We start from the raw sequence: 20,255 nt of genomic DNA on the forward strand, positions 1-20,255 counted from the left end.
GAACAAGAAGATGCGAGTTACCTTGTCTCTGGAGGTGAGGGGGTCGCTTTGTAGAAAGTGAACTCCGTTGGGGCACCTTCACACTTCCCACTCACCTGTGCTCGAGTAGGGCGGAGGAGGAAATGCTCCTCGTCTCAGGTAGATTCTCCTCCCACACACACACACAGTCACGGAGAGAAGGTGAGGTCATTGGCTGGTTAAGCTCATGTAGAACATGGGATTCCTTAAAGACCAGAAGCTCAACGGAATTTCACCATAAGAACAGTATACGTCTTGTAAGATGTTGAACTGCGTGGTACGTTTAACCGCGTTTGACTGTCGGGTCGATTAACAGCATATACTAAGCATAACAGACTGAGACAGCATCATTTCAGGCAATCACGCTGGGAGTCTCCTCTTTTCCCACAGACATTTCCAAACAGGCATGTGTGGGCTTGCAGCAGAGTGCTGGGTTATGTTCCACTTCAAAAACAGACCCCCACCCCTGAATCCAAGTAAAGAGACAGAAAGAACAGACACGTGTATGATTTGTGTTGCCTGTAATTGTCTTGCATAAAGAGCATGACAGCAAAACAGGAATACATGCAGCCTTTCCAGGCGAATGTTGAAAGAACACTTTTATTTTCAAAGCCAAATATAAGTGTGGCTTTGTCTTCCTCTGAGGGGGGGTCTTACAGCGACATGTTCCCTAGTGTTTTACCAGTTTAAAACGTGAATGAAAACCTCATTCGAACAACAATATGAGTCTAATAGGCATCCAGTGCTGAGTGCTATAGTAATTATAGTATGGAATACATATGGTTCCAGAGAGTGTGCCGACACACCCATGACACTGTATGTTGGGTGTGCTCATATAGAAATGCACAAATTATAGTCTTATGTGGATCACTGTCGCCCATTTATCATATTAGACAGTAATATACACCCAACTGCACAATTAATCTCATAGTCTGTATTTTTGTATTTTTATTTTATTTTATTATTGTATTTTTGTTTCCTGCAGAAATTTCATGTTACACGCCTTTTCAAGCGCAAAGGCGGGGACATTTTTACGAGTGGAAATGTCTGGAGACTGCACCTTAAACAGTAGTAATAGCAGCACTAGTAGGCCTACTGTCACTACTACAGTAGTAGTAGTAGGTAGTCAGTAGTTGGAGCAGCTGTTGTAGTAACCTTGTGGCAGTGGCAGCAGATTGCATGGAAGCTCTTTCATATCACATTTGTGTGTGCAGATTCAGAACATTTTAGTAGCAGAAGCTGTTAACATCTGGTGTAGAGATGTTACAGGAGCGTGGAATTTTACAGGAATTCACTGACAGACAGGGATTATACAGCAGGAGAGGCAGTTCCTGTGTGGATAGGCGTGTCTCGTTGCCTGTCTGAATGCACTGAGAGCAAACTCATACATCCATGTAGTGTTGATTCATCCACAATGCTTTTCAGAATGTAACCTGATCTGACCCACGCTAACAGGAGAGTTTGAATAAACAAAGTGCGCCGTGAGATCTGAGTTTCAATCTCTGTGTAACCTGTTCTGTTTTTCTTCACATGCAGGCAGTGAAAACTGCTCTTTGCTAAATATTTTTCAAATGGGGGACAATAAGACTGTTGATAGAAATTTCCACAATACTGGTCAGACATGATATTAACATGCATCCTGAATGATCCAGTTTCAAGTGACAAGTTTAGGTTTCATGTGTGAACATGCCCAAGGCGTAGTGAGGATGCATTTCAGATCGGAACACTGAGACCACATTTGGAAATGGTCTGTGACCAGTAGTGTGAACACACGTGTGCTGGAAACAGTGACGGACTGTCTACTGAATGGAGATCATGTTGCATGAACAGTTTTGCCTCATTCGTTCAGAAAAAAATTGTTGAATTGCCTCAAGAAAAGCCAAAGCACTATAACTGGGATGGCATTTTGCATTTTGATATCCTTTATCCTTGTACCTGTTCAGTAATTAGTGAGAGCACTTTCAGTGAGCGAGAGAGACGTAGTTTGTTCATGTCCCCATGTCAAGATGCACACACAACAAATAGCTCCATTGTTTTAATAAAGCAGTTGTATGCAGAATAATTTGTTGAATGCCAGTTTGCATTAAGAGTTGATTTAGTGTGTCAAACCGTGTGAATTAAGGTGCATCTGGGGACGTCTCTTAATACAAGGTGTGAACACATGTATTAAAGCTGGCCAGTTGTAATGGGATCATTCAGGATGCAACCAGCAACAGATCACATCAGAGTAGTATGTGCTGGAACATTTGAATGTCAAAATAAACTTGTAAATCACCTGTTCAGCCAGATCTGAACAGGGTCTTAAAAATGTGACCAGGGTGCGGTCTGAAGGGAGGGCATTGTTCATTTGCATAAGCTTAGTCCACCTATTGTGTTTCTCACAAATACCAATACATAGCCCTGGGTGTTGTTTTACACAGTCCACACCCAAAGCTTCCTGAAGATTCATCAGGCAGATCAGGAGAGAAAGAGCTGGCTTCAGATAATACATCAATGCAGTTCATTTAATTTAGGAATACAATCATTTCTGCTGTCCTGGCTGATTTGATTTGGGGTTTTCTCAAACTACTCGACATCCATATTTCATATACATTTGTATTTAAAAATGTTACAGTACTTTAAAGAAAAACATAAAAATAAAGGTATCAGTAGAAATGGAGTTGGTAATAAAAATGCAGGAAATCCAAGAATTGGATGTACCTCTGTGTACTGGGCGCTACTTTTACACTCAGCAGCAGATTTGTAGGACTTCACATCTTTGTACAGCTCAGGTTTTGGTCTGCATGTGTGTATGTCCCAAACATGCATTTTTTCTTGGAAACTTATTGGTTGCGCTGTCGCTAGGTTTGTAAAGCACATTCTTCCCCATGTTGCATCTGATAACTTGTGCCGACTTCAGATGCTCACTACACCTTTGCCTCAGCGGCACCTTCACTTAGGCGCCACTCGATCAGTCAAACGATCATCTGTATTTAGTCCATATGTAGGTGATTCAGCAGTGTATACAACACACTCATGTGTACAGCACACATAACATTTAAACAGCATACCCTCGACAAGAAGCTTTTTTTTTCTTTTTTCCACATCAGCCACTTCAATCAAGAATGTTCAGCTTGGCAGAACATATATGCTGTGGGACACTCGTGGGATTTCAGGACCACTCAACCAGAATGGACCATATATTGATGCCCCTGATGAGCGTGCACAACCACGTCTCTGGGGATTGCGCAAATCTGTAACTAACCTGGGAATCGTTCATATGTCTCCAGGTAATGTGCAAGTTACTGTGAGATTCAACAACCCTAAACCAATACCACTCTGGCGCTGATGATTATCATAGAGGGGAGAGGTCTCATGAAAGGACACTTACTACTTCTAAAAAACCTGCTGCTTAGACAACAGCATCTGTGTTTTTTTGTTGAGGCTGTTGTTGATGTCAAAAATAATCCCAGTACCTGCATAAGACATGCAGCAAGTAACTGTCATATAAACCTATCAAAGCCTCCCTTAAAGTATTTTAGTTTGCTTTACAGCCTTAAACATCTGGAACAGTTACACCCAAATTTACTATCTGTACATCTGTAACAGTTTATATTCCATTTCTGTGTCGTCAGAAGGGCCATTTATAAGACAACATACCACACACTTAGGCTGAATGTGTGTCTTTCTCAACATCTTTCAAATCCATTTTCCTCCGTAGACTCACAATTTCATACCACAGAACAAACTGTGTTCTCGATATTTGGTAAAATGTTGGGAGGGGTTTGGACTGATGTGATTATGGGCGGATTTCATTGTATTATTCACTGGTGTTGAGATTGCCAGCTGTCATAAGAGCCCTATCATAGCTGACTCTCAGCGCATTCATCAACGTCTTACAAGAAATGCTAAATCCTAATGGTGAGAAGTATTGTGATTATGACAAGAAAATATAAAGTAGTGTGTGACATGTAACTCGTTTAGGAGGGGCACAGTTACAGTGTGATTTAAAACAGTAAAAATAATCTTTCCAATTCACTCAGATCTGAACTGTTGGACAAGAAACACATCAGTGAGTGTCATTTACACATCTCGAGGAGACTGTTAGCTGTGATGTCCCTAAACTGTAAAACACTTCTGGTACTGGAGTTTGCAGTGGAGTTGTGATGGATATGTTCACAATGGTTTCCAGACCCATCAGTATAGCAAAATAATGATAAAACAATGAAAAAAACAAGAAGCAAAAACATTTCAACAAGTGAGCAAAAGAAATGTCAAATATTCTCAAGTTCTTATTGGAAACAGTCTATGGTAGCAGTGTTATTGGTATTGATGTGTCAGACCTACATCTAATCTAATGTGCTTCACAATTTGCATTCACACACAAACTTCATTACCAACAAATAGTCCTGTATTTGGTTGTGTAATGCATCTAAGTGTTCATATTTACATTTCATTCACCTACAGTATTTGTATGTGAGTACAGGAATTGTGCCACGTTTGCAATGAGATGAGCCACAAGTGAAAGTCCTGCAATTATTTGTATGTAGGGCCTTCTGAGTGAATTCACAACAGTGAGTGAATCACTGTGATGCAGGTAAATTTGGTCTGTTCAGAAATGCTACAAATAGACAAATAAACATTTATTATAACCATTCTCAGAAAACTATTTACATCAATATGCACACACTGCTAATCAGAAAATGAGACCCACTGCTTGCTGCTTTCATGTCTTTTAAAACATGATGATGCCTTGAAGTCTGTTTCAAGAACAGAGAGTGCAAACTGAATTCTGAGGCAGGGCCCATGGGATTATATCTGTTGAGACATGGTACAGTAATTTATAATACGTTATTGTCCAACAGTTTATGGTGCATGCTAAAGCTGGTGAGTGCTGACATGTGAAATCCTGTGATCGAAAGGTATGTGTGTCAAAGACTCAGTGGTACGTTAGCATCAGAAGCAGAACTATGGTGTGGGGGAGAGAAATGAGCCCTAATCCTGCTCCTGATTATCTTGAACTGCCATTTCCTGTTCAAAGAACAATTTTCCTGAAACTGCAGCACTGCGCCATGTGACGTGAAGCAGCCGGTGACTATAAATCGATCTGCGCTCCTTTGTGTGTAAATCGCATGTTGAAACTGGCTGTTCAAGTTATGTTGCAATGTTGTGGGACATTCAGACAGGTGTGGCGTAAAACGTCAGTTGTGCGAAGAAAGACAAGATCATCCCATACCTCACAGACATGCACCATTGCTGTTTTCTCACAGCGGATAGGCTGAACCCTGCCTTCTCACCATGAGTAAACATTTGTCACCTTTGTGACAGGTAACCAGAACCTTTGCCGTTTAGAGTCACAGCTCACTTGAAAGCCTTGTAGTTTCTCACACATAACCTGGAAATATAGATATATAAAAAACTCTTAGGGTTGTTGTTATCCTTCACCCACCTGGTCCTCATTCATAATATTTACCCTTTCATCTCATTTAATAATTACAGTTGGTGGGTTTTCATGTAGATGTGTTATACTGTAAAGCGCTTTGAAAAAAAATATCATTCCAGCAGATGTCTACTTGATTAAGTAACTAAATTAAAGTCATTTTCTAACTATTTAAATCAGCGCAGCCAGAATAAGTACAACTCTCAACTAAGAAACAAAGAAAAAGATATACATATATACTTCTTTTGAGCATCCATGGTATAATTTCATGATATTTGGTTTTATTTGTGTCATAATCTTGTTAGTCTTTATGTCCTTAGTTGCCATATTTAGCACCAGTGTGAACAGGGCCGAGGTCAAGCAGCCCTCCTCACACCAATGTCCCTAGCAAAAATAACTCTGCAACTGTTTCCCATGCACCAGTCTATCGACTTCCTGTTGTCTCTTCATTTCTCCAAATACACACTCTCTATCTCTCAGTCTTTTTCTCTTTCACACACACACACACACGCACACACACAGCTACACACACTTCCTGTCATGACAAAGCTGAAATTAAAACAGGCTGTTAGTTTGGACCCCTCCGCAGCAGACAGCGAGATTAGGAACATTTTCTCACAGTCTTTACACGTGTGTGTATGTGTGTGTGGGTGTGTGTTTTTTTTGTGTGTATAAGGTCTGGATGATATTTTTTTTTCAGCATGTTTGGTGAATGCTTTTTTGTGTCTTTATGAAAGCCAAGTGAAACTTTATTCAGCAATGGTTTTCTTTATGAAATTATACAGTGAACAAAACATGCATTGTATTTGAATTTTTCTAAGTGCTCCTTGTATACAATAAGTGGAGAAACATACGCAGTGAGAAATATTGTAACCGCAACAAATGAATTACAATTGATACAGTAATGAATTAACATTTCTGTTAATCAAAAAGGACTCCAGCACAATCTCTCTGCCAGCAATGTGTTTTTACGTAGCCATGCACCATAAGAACACATTCTTCTGTGATAAAGTCACACTGCAGAGCAAAAGAATAACATCACTTCATCATGACAACCTCAAACGGCAACAGCATAAAGCAAACAGTATCACCTCATCGGTAAATGAGGACAGAAAGTGCCAGGCAGGTTCATGTCAAGATGCCATTCTATGCAGGTTTGTAGATGTGCTGTTGTTAAGGAAAACGATGCTTTTCCCAACTGCATTGCAATCCTCTCCTGTGTTTTTTTTTTTTTTTTTTTTTTTTTTTTTTTTGTTCAAGTGTGCTAATGCCACCACAAAATATTTGCAGTTAAACATTCTTACAAACCCAGTCTGAGTACCACGCCTTCCTTGGTACCATCAAAAATAAAAGCCCAAATAAATTTGATATGCTTCCCAGCACTAGGGTTAAGCTTTGTTGACTTGATAGCACATGCCTGCCCAACACTGAAGCTAAAATAAGAAGACTCTTTTAGGTTCTGTATCCCACATGCACTCTTGTACTGTGAGCAACTAAAATGAATGTTTGTGTTTGACTAAATAATTCAGTTCCATTCAATTTTATTTATATAATGTTAGTAACAATACAAATTGTCTCAAGCACTAAGGTGACTCTGAACAGAAAAAAAAAAAAAAAAAAACCTTAGACAGAATCCAGCTCATATGGACGGATCCATCTGACTGATGAGCAACCAGGTAAAGATAGAGAATAGAGAGAGACTAAAATACTAAACCAGCTAGTTGCAGAGATGGCTCACCAGTGATTTTGTGTATGCGTGTGTGTGTGTGTGTGTGTTGTTGCAACCAGTGCCTTACAAACACACATCGACTCAGCCGCTTACAGACGCACCAGTGGCAGGCGCTACATCTTGTTGCGCAACCTCCACAAGTGAGTGAGGCTAGAGCTCCCTCTGCAGGCCATTCGGCAGTACCACTGTGCTTGTCTGCCTGTGGTGAGACGGCGGCAGTGACCAGATGCTTTTAAGGTGGTCTGTCCAGAGAGGAAGTGGCAGTAGCAGGACAGGCCATGAGGCCATTCTTCCATTAACATTACAATCCTTGGTGTAAACGATGTATTTTCATGCAACGGTAATTATTTTTGAAAGAATGAAATTAGATGTGCTTTGATCCATTATCCAATTATTATTATTTTTTTTTAATTTTTTTTACCACTTATCCGGACTGATGATCAACAACAACTTTTTCCGAAGTCTCCTGAATGATCCTTTGTCTATGCCATCATACACTTCCTCAAACATGTGTTGGGAAGATGAGACTGTGACAAATCTGTGATATTTTTAAAATAAACGGGGCGCTGTAAGTCATTACATTGACTGGGAGCACTTCTAAGCCAATGGACTAAAATTTGACTTTGAAATTAACTTGTAATCTTAGAGGTGCATTTAGTTTTGCAACTTACAGATGTGTGATATCGTGTAATTTACTGATTAAACAAATACCAAAGTATAATACATTTGTTTCATTTGTTTGATTGTGTTCTCTCAGTCTAGTGTCAGGACTAAACAGTGTGAAAATCCACTAAAGCAAATACTTTTAAGCGGCACTGCACATGTTGATGTCCTGTAATCACTTGCACTCCAGCTGTGTGTATTTGTGTCAAAGGTCATCTACAGGTGTTCTAGAATGTTGACTCTTATGACTCATCAAAGACAGAATTCCGTTGCACATCTCTCTTTCTTACCACTTGTAATGTGGAAATCGCTTTGTTTACTTGCGTATTGAGGATTTCTTGAGTGCTTTTGCACATGTCATCCGACTCGTAAGACATTCTTTGGTATTTTGACTCATCTTCTTTATCCACTTTATTCACCGTGTCACAATAAAACTGTTTAACTTGGACCATTTTGAGCCTGTGTCTGTTTTTGGGTCGGATCCCTGTTGAAACCAAAACAACTCAGGTACCAAAACTGGGTTATTAAAAAAAAATGGAAACTTGTGTCAGGGTGCCAGGGAAACAATCTTGCCAGGGCCCTGTCCTTTGTTCAGTCCATTCATGGGGCTTCTTATAGTTGTGTGAAGAGACGGAACAACAAAACATCACTGCTTCACCTATTACTCACTCAGGCCATTACTCACTCACTTAATGACTCACTTGATGATCCCTTTATCAAAGGACATTTTTGAACTATGTTCCTTTTTTTTAGGATGTTTTACTTAAAACTGCTTGTATTCACTGACTGACTGCAATTTTGATTGTTTTAAGAGATTCCATCTCATCGCCTCATCTGCACATACTTGTGACAATGTGACATTTGCACATATCATTTGGCCCTTTGAACACCTTTTTTTCAGCACTTTGCAGTCTTACTTGCTTATTTTATTTATTTATCTTTCTATTCTTAGAGTAAGTTTATTTCCTTTCTTCCTCGTTTAGTTTGGTTGTTTATGTGAAGGGAACTCACAAAGTTTGCTGTGTATATGACAAAAAACATCTTGAATCTAGAATCTAGTTTGCAAACTACTGCCTCTACATTCACTGCTGCTCCTCTGCTGAACGGAGAGGCTATCGAGAGGTTCAGGTTACATAGGTATATATGGTGTGGTTACATCAGAGCTAGTTTCAAATGTTCCTTTTCAAATATGAAAACGAATAGGCTACATGATCAGACCAATACAGGTGTTGGTATTGGTACATCCCTACAAAAAATGTACAACTTAACATTTCACATGTACTTTTCAGGTTTGCAGTTCTAAATGTTAGTGATGCAGGTTTTTGAGAGACATTTTCAGTGAGCCATTATCAGAAGAATAAATGAGACATTTCTGTGCAGCTATAAGTAAGAATCTATTAAATGAATCAATAAATCTATCAAAGCAATTAAAGCTAGCACCTCCAGACTCATTAACAGTTGTTACCAAAAAGCAATAGGCGAGCTAAATGCTTGAGACTCAAGAAGGCTTGAAGGATGGTTTGAAAGAGAAAAGGAAATCATCATCTACTGTATGTAAAATTGGAAAAACCCTCTCTAATCAGGAGACATATCCTGAAACATCACTTTTTAGAAAGTTACAACACAGTCTCAACATCTTTACCCAAAACATTTCACCCCTATTCAAACACCAGATCTGGAAAGTTTGAGGCCATTAATGGGTCGTTGGAGTATCACTTTTAATATGGTGATAATTTAATCTGTCTATGGTATGTTGCTGCTGTCAGACCTCATGTCATCGCCACAGAATGGCTGCTTTTGTTTTTTTTGGACATAGACACAAAAAATCATAGTTTCTTTCTGTCAGAGCACTCTGTACATCAGCTCAAAGGTAACATTAGTGCTAGCCTTAGCTGCTGTTAGCCTCATTATAGTGGTCAGTAATTGAAAACAGAAATTTCTAACCAACCAGCTGACTAATATGAGCAGAGAGATAACTGGCATCGACTTGGGATAATTTCTCACTCAGAACTTTCTTCAAATGTTCTGAATTTATGTGTATATATTAATCAAAACTAGTACAGTGAGCGCCAGTACTGGTGTAAAACTTCAGAGGCAGTGTCCTATAACAAACCATTTTCACTGCAGGATAATAGTAGATATCTCACACCATAGTTCCACTCAGGAAAAACTCATCTTATGTTCAATTCCAACATTAAAGCATCATAAAAGTGTCTCTTTCCTCAAAATAGTGACACTGATTAAAAGGAAACCGTGTTGCTAAGGCCAAAATGCCCACCTCTTCGGAATAATAAAGACATGATCAGAATCAGCACCAGAAAAGCTATAAGTTATAAGGTTATTGTATCATTATAAAGGGTGCCTGATTGTAAACTTTTCAAATTAAAGCCCACTTACAATAAATGTCACACATTCAAGGTTCTGGGTGGAGTTTCACAATTATAAATCAATCACTAATAATAATAAGCAAACATCCTTCTTTCTGAAGATGCGACAAAAAAGACTCCACTCCATGTTCTGAAAAAAGTCCTATATCTGCCAGGAGGGGACACTATACACACATTTAATAACTCAGCATTTTACAGGCCCCAACCCACTCAGCGCTTGCATTTGTGTTTTGTGGCGGACATTTCATGTCATCAAATGACACAAAGTCAAACACCCAGGTCTTTCTGATGGTTTAATTCTACATCTAAATATGGCACAGGCAAAGCACGGAGCCCTGCATGCGGCAAATGAACAAAGAATTCACTGTGCGATTATTTTATGTTCAGGCTTATCACTGAGAGTCATGAGAGCACCAGGAAGAGCTGACACTGTTATTCCCCAGGCATCTGCTCAGCGGTGAGCAACAGTGGTGAGCTTATTATAAACCAGAGAGTTGCACATAGCTTTACAAGAATATATGCGGTTTAGTGGGGATCTTACAAAATACACATACAGTATATCATAGCAGGATCTATACCTCATGACACCAAGGAAAAATTACGTCATTCCGATGTGTGATTTCCCAATCAAAGCCCTTTAACATGTTGTAAACTGTATTTTGGCTATTTTCCTTAGAACCACAGGCTGAAATTTATGAAAAAACTTTCTGTTTACACTGAACAATTCCACTTCACGCTTCACCCAGACATTTTCAAAAGCATTCGGAAACCTTTTTAATCCTCTATAAAATATCTTGTATAGTTTTGTTTCCCTTCAAATGTTGAAGCTAAAAAGAAGCTACATTTCCACAGACTAATTTGATTTCAAACTTGTACATACACCACTTTAGGACGTCACTCAGAAGATATCAGGCCATTTTGATGTCATTTCATGATTAAAGTTCAGTACTGGGATCAGTCAAGTACTGGGATCAGTCAATCAGATCAGTCCCAAGTGGAATTTGCCTGTGGGATGTCTCTTTTATATCTGAAGTTATAGGAAGAATAACAAGACAATGACATTTTACAGCTGCTTTCATTTTGGAACTCCAAATTTCCTTTTATTTCAATATTTAAGTTGAATATTATTAACTCATGTGACACGGACCTGGATTCATACAGGTGGGATGAAAATCGTTAAATGAATATTTGAACAGTTCTCTGACACTTACTGCGCTCTGCTGCCTAATGGGAAACCCGAGGCGTGCCGCTAGTCGGCGATTCTAAATGGGCTTCCGTGTTACTTCCGTGTTCTCCGAGGAACGCGAAGTATTTTTGACGGAACGGTCATATCTGGATCGGTGACTTTTATTGAGGCTTCTTTCTCTCTTCGACAGGAACCGGCTTCTAATGTTGGAAGGAAATCCCTGAACTCTCTTTCATCGGTCCGAGCAGACAGAAAGTTTGGAAGCATGGCTGACAGCCGTGAAGAGGATAAAACAGATGGAAACCAGGAGCCGCAAGGAGCTGTGGGTGGAGAAGGTATGTGAAATCAATGTTTACACGAGACTTAAAGGCTTTTTTCTTCTTCTTTCCCCCACCCATTCCCACGCCTGTCAAAGGTCCCAAACAAAACCGAACTATAGACGACGTCTCGTTGTCTTTTAAGGAACTCGCTGGTGTATGTTTGTTTCCGTGTCTATGTGTTAACACGAAGGTAATCACAACGCCCATTCATAACCTAACCTTTATGTGGTCCCGACCGTGGACGGGACACCACTAACTTTCAGGGAGCGCCGGAGTTGTAAGAGAGGAGCCCTATCGGAAAGGAGCGAACTCCGTCCGTGCTGGTTCAAGACAGGAACTTACTGCGAGAACTAACTTTGAGTTAGTCGGCGTTTATGAATGTACATTCTAGTTTCTTTTAAGGATTTGCGAAACGTCGTCTGTCGCTGTCCAAGTAAATTTCCTATTCAAATGATATTCAAGAGGGTGCATCGGGATACTTGGGAGGATCTATGCAGTCTATGGTGTGGACTTGGGACAGTCAGGTTTCCCAGAATTCCTTTCGAGGACATAATTAAGTAAACTACTGTTCCATAATGACAGTCCTCCAGTAGTGACTCCGGTTCTTTCGATTCAGCTCACTACAAAGAGCCAGCACCTTAGGCTCCCAAGTGGCTACTTTTTTTGTTGTTTAAATTAATTTATTCCCGAATTATGTGTATTGTGTAAAATTAATTACTAATAGAAACAAAATATTATGTTAAATGTTTATCATTTAAATGACTTTAAATTGGTGTTTAAATCAAGACAGGACACCATTCACAGTGGCCTTTTCTAGGAAGGTAACACACATTCTCTCTCATATAGGCCTGGGATGATTTTTTGGGAAAGTGTTATCCTGTTTGCAAGCAGGACAACACTCTCTATGGAAATGCATACATTGGATTGAGAGCACAAGTATAGCTTTTGAATGTTTTGTCACCCATTACTGAAAATGGCTGAAAATCTCGTGGAATCATTTTAGCCAATTCCTCATCAGCTGTGTTCAGTTGACATACTGGCCCCTTCATTAGTTCCATTGCTTGTCTTTTCTTCTCTAATTGCACTGAAGGATGGACAATTCGCATGCGCCTGTGCAAGCTGTTTGTGGAACCTGCTCGGTATGAAATTTTAACTTTACACAATCTACACTCTGCCTTTGTACTATCAAGCACATTAAAATTTGTCCAGGCTTTACTCCATTTTTTTTTTTTAATGCAAGTAGTTTCTGTCTCTGTAATGTTCTCTGTCTCCCTGCCTCCTGTTTGTGTGCTACTGTGCTCCATGTGCTGTGTGTGTGTATGTGGCTAAACACGCTACCTTTTCCTCCTTTGACTAAAATTTTTAAGAGCTCAAGTTCCTAAATCTAGGGGCACGCCCGAGTACTATACAGTTTCTATATTTTACCAAATGCTCTGGTAATAAATAGGAATAACTTACAGAAACTTCAATTTAAGGGTTTGAGTTCCATTTCCTGATCTCCATTACATATGGTAATGTTTTATACAAATGTACTGACGTAACAGAAGTAAAAATATTTACAATTTACACAGTTCAAAGTTCACAAAAATCATGCACTATTGTTTTTACCATTGGCCTTATGGTTAACAGATGTGGGGTTTCCTATCTATATTTTCATTTTATAAACTACATGTTAATACATGATAATGCTAGTATAAATTTATTGTTTATGCTTTGTTTTTGTGTTTTTACTATCCTGCATCTGTACATTAGTACTTAGTTTTGTTCCCTTTCATGTACCCCGTGACACCAAAAATGTTGAAACCTAATGGCAGTTTATGTTGAATCAGTTAGTATAGTGGTTAGCTGACTTTTCCCTATAAACATCCACAATAAAATACATTAATGACAAGTTCAGTCTCACTTGCCTCTGAGCTGTTTGAATTACATCTTCTTACTGCAACTCAGTGAGGTAGTATCACAGTAATTTACAAGTTTATTGGTGATCATCCTTTCCTCAATTTACATAAGTCCCATAAGTACTGATGGTAAGGCTGTGTTTTAACTACATGTTTCCATTCTGCTAGCAAACAACTCTATATATGGAACCAAATAATGATTTTTGAAGATTTTGTATGTTAAATTCTCATATAGTTCATACACATTAATTAGGATACATTTCTAGTTTTGTGTCCAACTTCAAGACATCCATGATCATCAGATTTCTCCTTTTCATGTCTTTTGAACGGTCTACTGCTTGAAATATACAAGCATGTCAGCTTTTCTGGCAGTCATATTCCATTGGACCGCTTTTAGCTTTGATCACAGCAGCATAAGTTTCTGCAATGTCACAAGTTCTATTTCCATCCAGTGCATTAATTTTTCTCCAAGATCTTGTATCGATGATGGGAGAGTCTGACCTCTGCACAAAGCATTCTGCAGCACATCCCAAATATTCTCAATAAGGTCTGGACGCTGTGGAGGCCAATCCATGTGTGAAAATGATGTCTCATGCTCCCTGAACCACTCTTTCACAATTTGAGCCCCATGAATCCTGGCATTGTCATCTTGGAATACACCATCAGGGAAGAAAGAATCCATTGTATCAGAATCAGAATCAGAATTACTTTATTGATCCCAGGGGAAATTGCTTTTCGTTACAGCAGCTCCAACCCAAAGTGTACCAGTGTTAAGAACAAAGAGCAATGTAGGCAATAAGAATAAGTAAGAGAATGTAAAAAATAAAAAAAAAAATAATAATACAAAAATATATGTACAAGTGGAAAGTAAACCTGTGTTCTGTGTTGTTGCTCTACAGTGACATTGAGTATGGGGTACTGCACAGTGGGGAAAAATGTTTGCACATGGTGAGAATATAAAAGGAAATATATACAAGTGTATGAAAATAATGTAGTGAAGCCTGTGTTATTGCACAATCTCAGGATCAATATAGTTATAAACATGGGTTATTGCACATAGTAAGTCCAGAGTCCAATAGTATACAGGGAATACGTACTAGTATATGAGATGAAGTGAACATCAGTGAACATGAGTTATTGCACGTTATCAGTATAAATATGTCTATAAATAAATATGGGTTCTGCACCCTCAGAGTGAGGAGTTGTACAGGTTAATGGCCACAGGCAGGAATGATTTCCTGTGACGCTCTGTGGTGCATCGTGGTGTGATCAGTCTAGTGCTGAAAGAACCTCCTGTGTCTGGCCAGCACGTCATGGAGTTGGTTAGACTCATTGTCCAGGATGACTTTCACCTTGTGAGGCATTGTCCTGTCTGACACCACTATCAGAGGGTCCAGCTTCACTCCCACAACGTCACTGGCCTTGTGGATCAGTCTGTTGGTGTCTGCTACCCTCAGCCTGCTGGCCCAGCACGCAATAGCATAGAAGATGGCACTGGCCACCACAGACTTGTAGAACATCCTGTAATAGTCCTGCAGATGTTAAAAGATCTCAACCGCCTCAGAAAATAGAGGCGATTTGTCCCTTTCTGTACTTTGCGTCGGTGTTCTTCCCCCAGTGATGGAATAATCTGGTTATTCATTATTTTGAGGTAGTCAGCTGACCTCATTCTTTGGGCATAATGTTGCTGAACCTAGACTAGAGCAACTGCAGCAACCTCAGATCATATCACTGCCCTCACAGGTTTTCACAGTAGACACTAAGCATGATGGGTGCATCACTTCATCTGCCTCTCTTCTTACCCTGATGCCCCATCACTCTAGAACAGGATCAGTCTGGACCCTTCAGACCACATGACCTTCTTCCTTTTTTCCAGAGTCCAATCTTTATGCTCCGTAGCAAACTGAAGCCTTTTTTCCAGTTAGCCTCACTGATTAGTGGTTTTCTTAGGACTACACAGCTGTTCAGTCCCAGTCCCTTGAGTTCTTGTCACATTGTACATGTGAAAATGGTTTTACTTTCACTCTTAAACATTGCCCTGAGCTCTGCTGTTGTTTTTATCGGGTATTTGATTTCGCCAAACTTGATCATCAATCAGGATTTCTTTCTGACCACATTTCTTCCTGGAAGATGATGGTTCCACACTATCCTTCCAGTTTTTAATAATGCGTTGGATAGTTCTTAACCCAGTTTTACTCATTTCTGCTTAAGTCTCCTTAGATGTTCTCTCTGCTTCATGCATGCCAATGATTTGACCCTTCTCAATCAGACTAACATCTTTTCCACGACCACAGGATGTGTCTTTCCACATGTTGATTAAGAAATGAGAAGCTCATTGCATCAGTTGGGGTTAAATAACTTGTTGCCAGCTGAAAGATAATCGCCCAAGGAGTAATTATCCAATAGGAGGCTAGTACCTATTTGCTTAGTTAAATCCAGGTGGCAACTTGTTTTTTGGCCAGGCAGTGGATAATAGAATGGATACAAGCTTTTATCTGACACCGATGGACATTGCACTTGCAGATCATACGAAATCCAAACAGCTTTGAGTAAGAATTGTGAAATAGCTGGCAGTGCTATTGTAGGTTTGAATGAATTGCAGTGGTACACACAGCAGGTTGTAAGGAAGTCTTATCACTGCTTCTTGGTGATGGATGAGAAATTCTCTCTCCACCCAGGTCATAATTTACCAGATCACTAGTAGTGAATCCTATTTTAAGAAGTCTGTGATGATCAGACAGCAGGATAGAGTCAGAATTTTTTTGAGATGTCCGACAAAAACGACACAAACAAAACTAGCAGCAACAGCTGGAAAGTCACACACGCTGGCATCGTAACTTCATTATGAAGGAATACGATGCATTTTTTTTTGGAACTGAACATTTTAAGCAAATACAGCAGTATTACTAATCACTTTCCTGGCTTTTCCAGACGTTGTAGATGATCCTATCTTGGAGCAAGGAGCAGTGGTTCTCAGAGGGTGAGTCTCAACAAAATATCTGATATAAGCAAACACACCCAGTATACATTAAGGACAAATTCAGATTGCCACAACCGTATTTGGAACTGGTAGGGGCTGGTTGTGACCATATTCCTTCAGTACTGTCAAAACCCGACTACACTGACAGCCCGCCAACTCAGCTGATGTCCTCTTGCATATACTTTGAATCATTCATTCAGAAAAACAAAAGACATAGCTCCTGTTATGAATGATCACCAGAAAAGGCAAAAGTACTGTGTGTTGTGCATCTGTTAAGATGGAGTTTTAAGAGTATTGCAAAATATTTTGTACTAAAGTAACACATACATCTAAACAACAACGAACAAATGAGATCTGTCTGTCACATGTCCAAACACACAATAGTATACAGTAGTATTTTGTTGGTAAGCTGTTGTCTCTGTCATAGGTATGTGATTGAGCGTATAAACACAGGGGACCCCGATCTGCATGTCCGCTCTGAAGATCTGGGAGGAAGGCCAAATGAACACCAAGATCCGCAAATCAAAGAAGTAGTGGAACAGCTGCTTAAGATATCAGATGAACTGAACAGGAATTCTGAGTTTCAGCGGTAAGAACTACGGCAGTCAACAAATACTAGTGGTTAAATGATAATAATATTTGGTGTATGAATGACGCAGTTTGCTTTCTGGAAAATGAATCTTGTGCGAGAGTGTATGTTGCCTATCTATACTAAACATTTAATCCATATACAGTCATTTTCACAGTTATTACTTTAATTATTAATCGCAGTTCCATATAAATATATCAGAATATTTAATCCAACCGATATTTATTATTTCATGAGAGTAATCTGCATAATAACACTGCCACCTTATATTTGTACTACCTGTGTTAGGTTCAACAGACATACTGTGCTGGGGCCAGATTGCAAGAAACTTAGGGCAGGCACATGTTTATCACTTTGGTGCATTAGGATTGCCTAATGTTGCACCCTGGACAGTGTTTGGCCATAAAGCAGTCAATCAGCCAAAAAGTGGGATCACATAAAACCTAACAGTACAATCTAATAAAATCCATCAAATGTTCATTTAAATATTAGTTTTGTAGTATATTAAAAGTGTCTTATATCTGTTTTTCCACTGATTATACTGCACCTTTGTTGGACTAATTTAAATGAAAATGCTAAAATGAAATTATTAGCATTTTAATAAACATTTATTCTGTTCATGTATTAATTCTTTTCTAGTGTAGCTGATGAATTTACCACAAAAAAATAACCTTTGTTCATTTAAATATTTTTTTCATAATGACATATTACAACAGGAAATCTGTGAATGAAGTCTACATGTCAAACTTTAGCTTTTACCTACTATTCCTGACAAAATAATGATTTATCCTTTCCATTCCTTAGCATTTAAATACAGGATTTGTGTCAGAGCCCTAGAATTAAATCAAATTCTCTGTGTACAGAGGCAAAATTAAAACCTAACTACGCAGTGCAGCTAATGCATAGCCACACACCTGTACTTTGGAGACTACTTGTAATGCAACACAAGCCTTACATGTATGTTTGAAGAACACTAAAATTGCACGATTGTGCATCTAAATGTATGAATTTCTTCTTGGCAGGCTGGTCAGACAGGTTCAAGGTGACTGCGCTCAGGACGTCTTCATGAAGGTGGCAAGGAGCATCTTCGCTGATGGCATCAACTGGGGTCGAGTGGTGGCTCTTTTCCATCTGGCCTACAATCTCATATACAAGGTAACACATCCAGTGTAAACACTGACTGAGCAGAAATGTTTCCTCACTAATTTAGATGATTTAGATTTTGGTTTTTGGTCAAAGTCTTTCCATTCTTGACCCTTATGAATGAATTGCTCCTATGAGGTCTTCTCTTTATGGTAGACTTATATTATAATATGCATTTCTCCAGTGCATACTCAACCAAGCTCGCATGAAATGGTAGAAAGCATCAATATGATAAGAACCTGGCCATCAGTTGGCAGTTACAGTACCACCTGTGCGGAAAAAATGAACCCCATCCAGGTTAATGTAATTGTCAGTCAGATCACATGTTTTTCTTTTTTCTTTTAAAGGCTCTGACCTCTAACCACCTAGAGAATATTAGAATGGTTATCAACTGGGTTCTCCAGGTCATCAGAGACCAGCTCTACTCCTGGATCGTGCAACAGGGAGGCTGGGTGAGTGCTCTGTTGTCCATAAAGATCTGTCATAAATGGTGTTGTGAGCTGTAGAGCTGCCTTTATGGGCGTGTCAGGATGCTTTAACAATTATCTTTTTATCTTTCCAGGAGGGGGTGATCAGACGTTTTTCTCAATGGAGGACAGTAGCCATAGCAGCATCAGTAGCACTGGTGGTAGCCTTTGTTTACTACAGGAAGACACACTGAGAAAATTAGACCTTGCAACAAGGACTGCAGTCCTATGCGCTGAATGCATGTAGCTCCTCAGGTTTCCAAGAACAAAATATGATTTTACAGCCAGCTGTCCGTTGGGAATCTCTCGTCTTCCTTCACCGGCATATCAAACTGAGCCAAGGACTTGATTTTACCTGAAACATATGTGGGCCTTGCATCGGTTCTGTTAGGGGTCTTGCATCTGAGCAAAATTTGTATCAGACCACAGACAACATATAGAGACCTAAAAGTGCCTGAGGGCGACACCAACATATAGTTGACTTAACTAATTATGCTTACATGTACACAATTACATATACACTGGAGAGTTTCATATCCATACTGACTGACCGATCTACTCATTTTTTCCCAAATCCTTCACTGGACTTATGATCACCTACATTTGCAGTAAAATGTCTGACACTTCTAGTGTGTGGCATCTGAAAGAAAAAGAATACAAGGCCTGACTTGTTTTCTTTGCTTTCTTTTCCTTTGACTCCACTGTGAATGGACATGTTTTAGAAAACAAAATTAAACTTTAGAATTTATGCTCTCTATATTTAAAAAATTATAAAAATGTCTAATTAGAACCTTTTGACTACACACAAGAAGGAGCTTCAGAGTGCGAACCTTCTTTTTGACTCTGTGGGTATTGATAAAAAGTAGTTATTACTATTTAAATGAGTGCCTTTTACTTATTTCAGAGTGTAAATCTTGGTTGGTGATTTATGTGGGGTTTGCAGTCAGTACCTCCATGCTGACCAAGCAGCTGTTATTTAATATGTGTGTAAGTTTTGTTGAGCATTTTTAGCTACCAAGAACTGATTGTGCACTTTGAGGGGGAAATCACATAACTGATCTGTGGTGCCTTTTTACAGTTTTGAAAAAATAAATAAATATTTGAATGGAGTCCAAGTCTATCAATAAATGTATGATACATTATTACCACTCACTGCTCACTTTGTGAATGTCCTGTCATGTCATAGGAAAACGTACGTTGCAGACAGTCGAGCTCCACGGTATCGCACACCAGGCCCTCAGACTATATATATACCTATATACCTATACCCTCATGCAGTCTGTTTCTGATTATTTGGTCAGAGACATTCGCACCATTGTCTTGCTGGAAGTCATTCCAGTCTCCTGAAAAAGAGTCAGGAACGATATAGAGGGAAAAATATCAGTTCTCCTCTACCTGTAAAACCATTGCTGATTTGGGGGTGGTCTCGTTGTTGCCCCTCTACTTCACCTGTTGT

At 39.3% G+C, this 20,255-nt stretch overlaps 2 protein-coding genes across 3 annotated transcripts in view; one reads left to right on the plus strand and one right to left on the minus strand.

Moving 5' to 3' along the window:
* The window catches only part of ano1a (anoctamin 1, calcium activated chloride channel a), a 43,435-nt gene extending 43,292 nt beyond the window's left edge, over positions 1-143 (minus strand). The window contains exon 1 of the mRNA XM_047580233.1: positions 22-143. The gene's annotated coding sequence lies outside the window, so the exon portion shown is untranslated. The remainder of the gene's footprint in view (positions 1-21) is intronic.
* Positions 144-11,469: 11,326 nt separating this feature from the next.
* zgc:153993 (uncharacterized protein LOC767645 homolog) lies at positions 11,470-19,908 on the plus strand. 2 transcript variants are annotated; one of them, XM_047581572.1, is made up of 7 exons: positions 11,470-11,737; positions 12,813-12,861; positions 16,552-16,600; positions 17,028-17,189; positions 18,212-18,344; positions 18,680-18,784; positions 18,895-19,908. In XM_047581572.1, the coding sequence occupies exons 1-7, from the start codon at positions 11,699-11,701 to the stop codon at positions 18,991-18,993; spliced, it is 636 nt and encodes a 211-aa protein (XP_047437528.1). In that variant the 5' UTR covers positions 11,470-11,698; the 3' UTR covers positions 18,994-19,908. The 2 variants fall into 2 exon arrangements, with proteins under 2 accessions (XP_047437528.1, XP_047437529.1); XM_047581573.1 differs by lacking the exon at positions 12,813-12,861 and having other exon boundaries at positions 11,475-11,737.
* Positions 19,909-20,255: the final 347 nt, after the last annotated feature.

This window comes from Mugil cephalus, chromosome 3, assembly GCF_022458985.1.
Source record: "Mugil cephalus isolate CIBA_MC_2020 chromosome 3, CIBA_Mcephalus_1.1, whole genome shotgun sequence".
In the NCBI taxonomy this organism is placed as follows: Eukaryota; Metazoa; Chordata; class Actinopteri; order Mugiliformes; family Mugilidae; genus Mugil; species Mugil cephalus.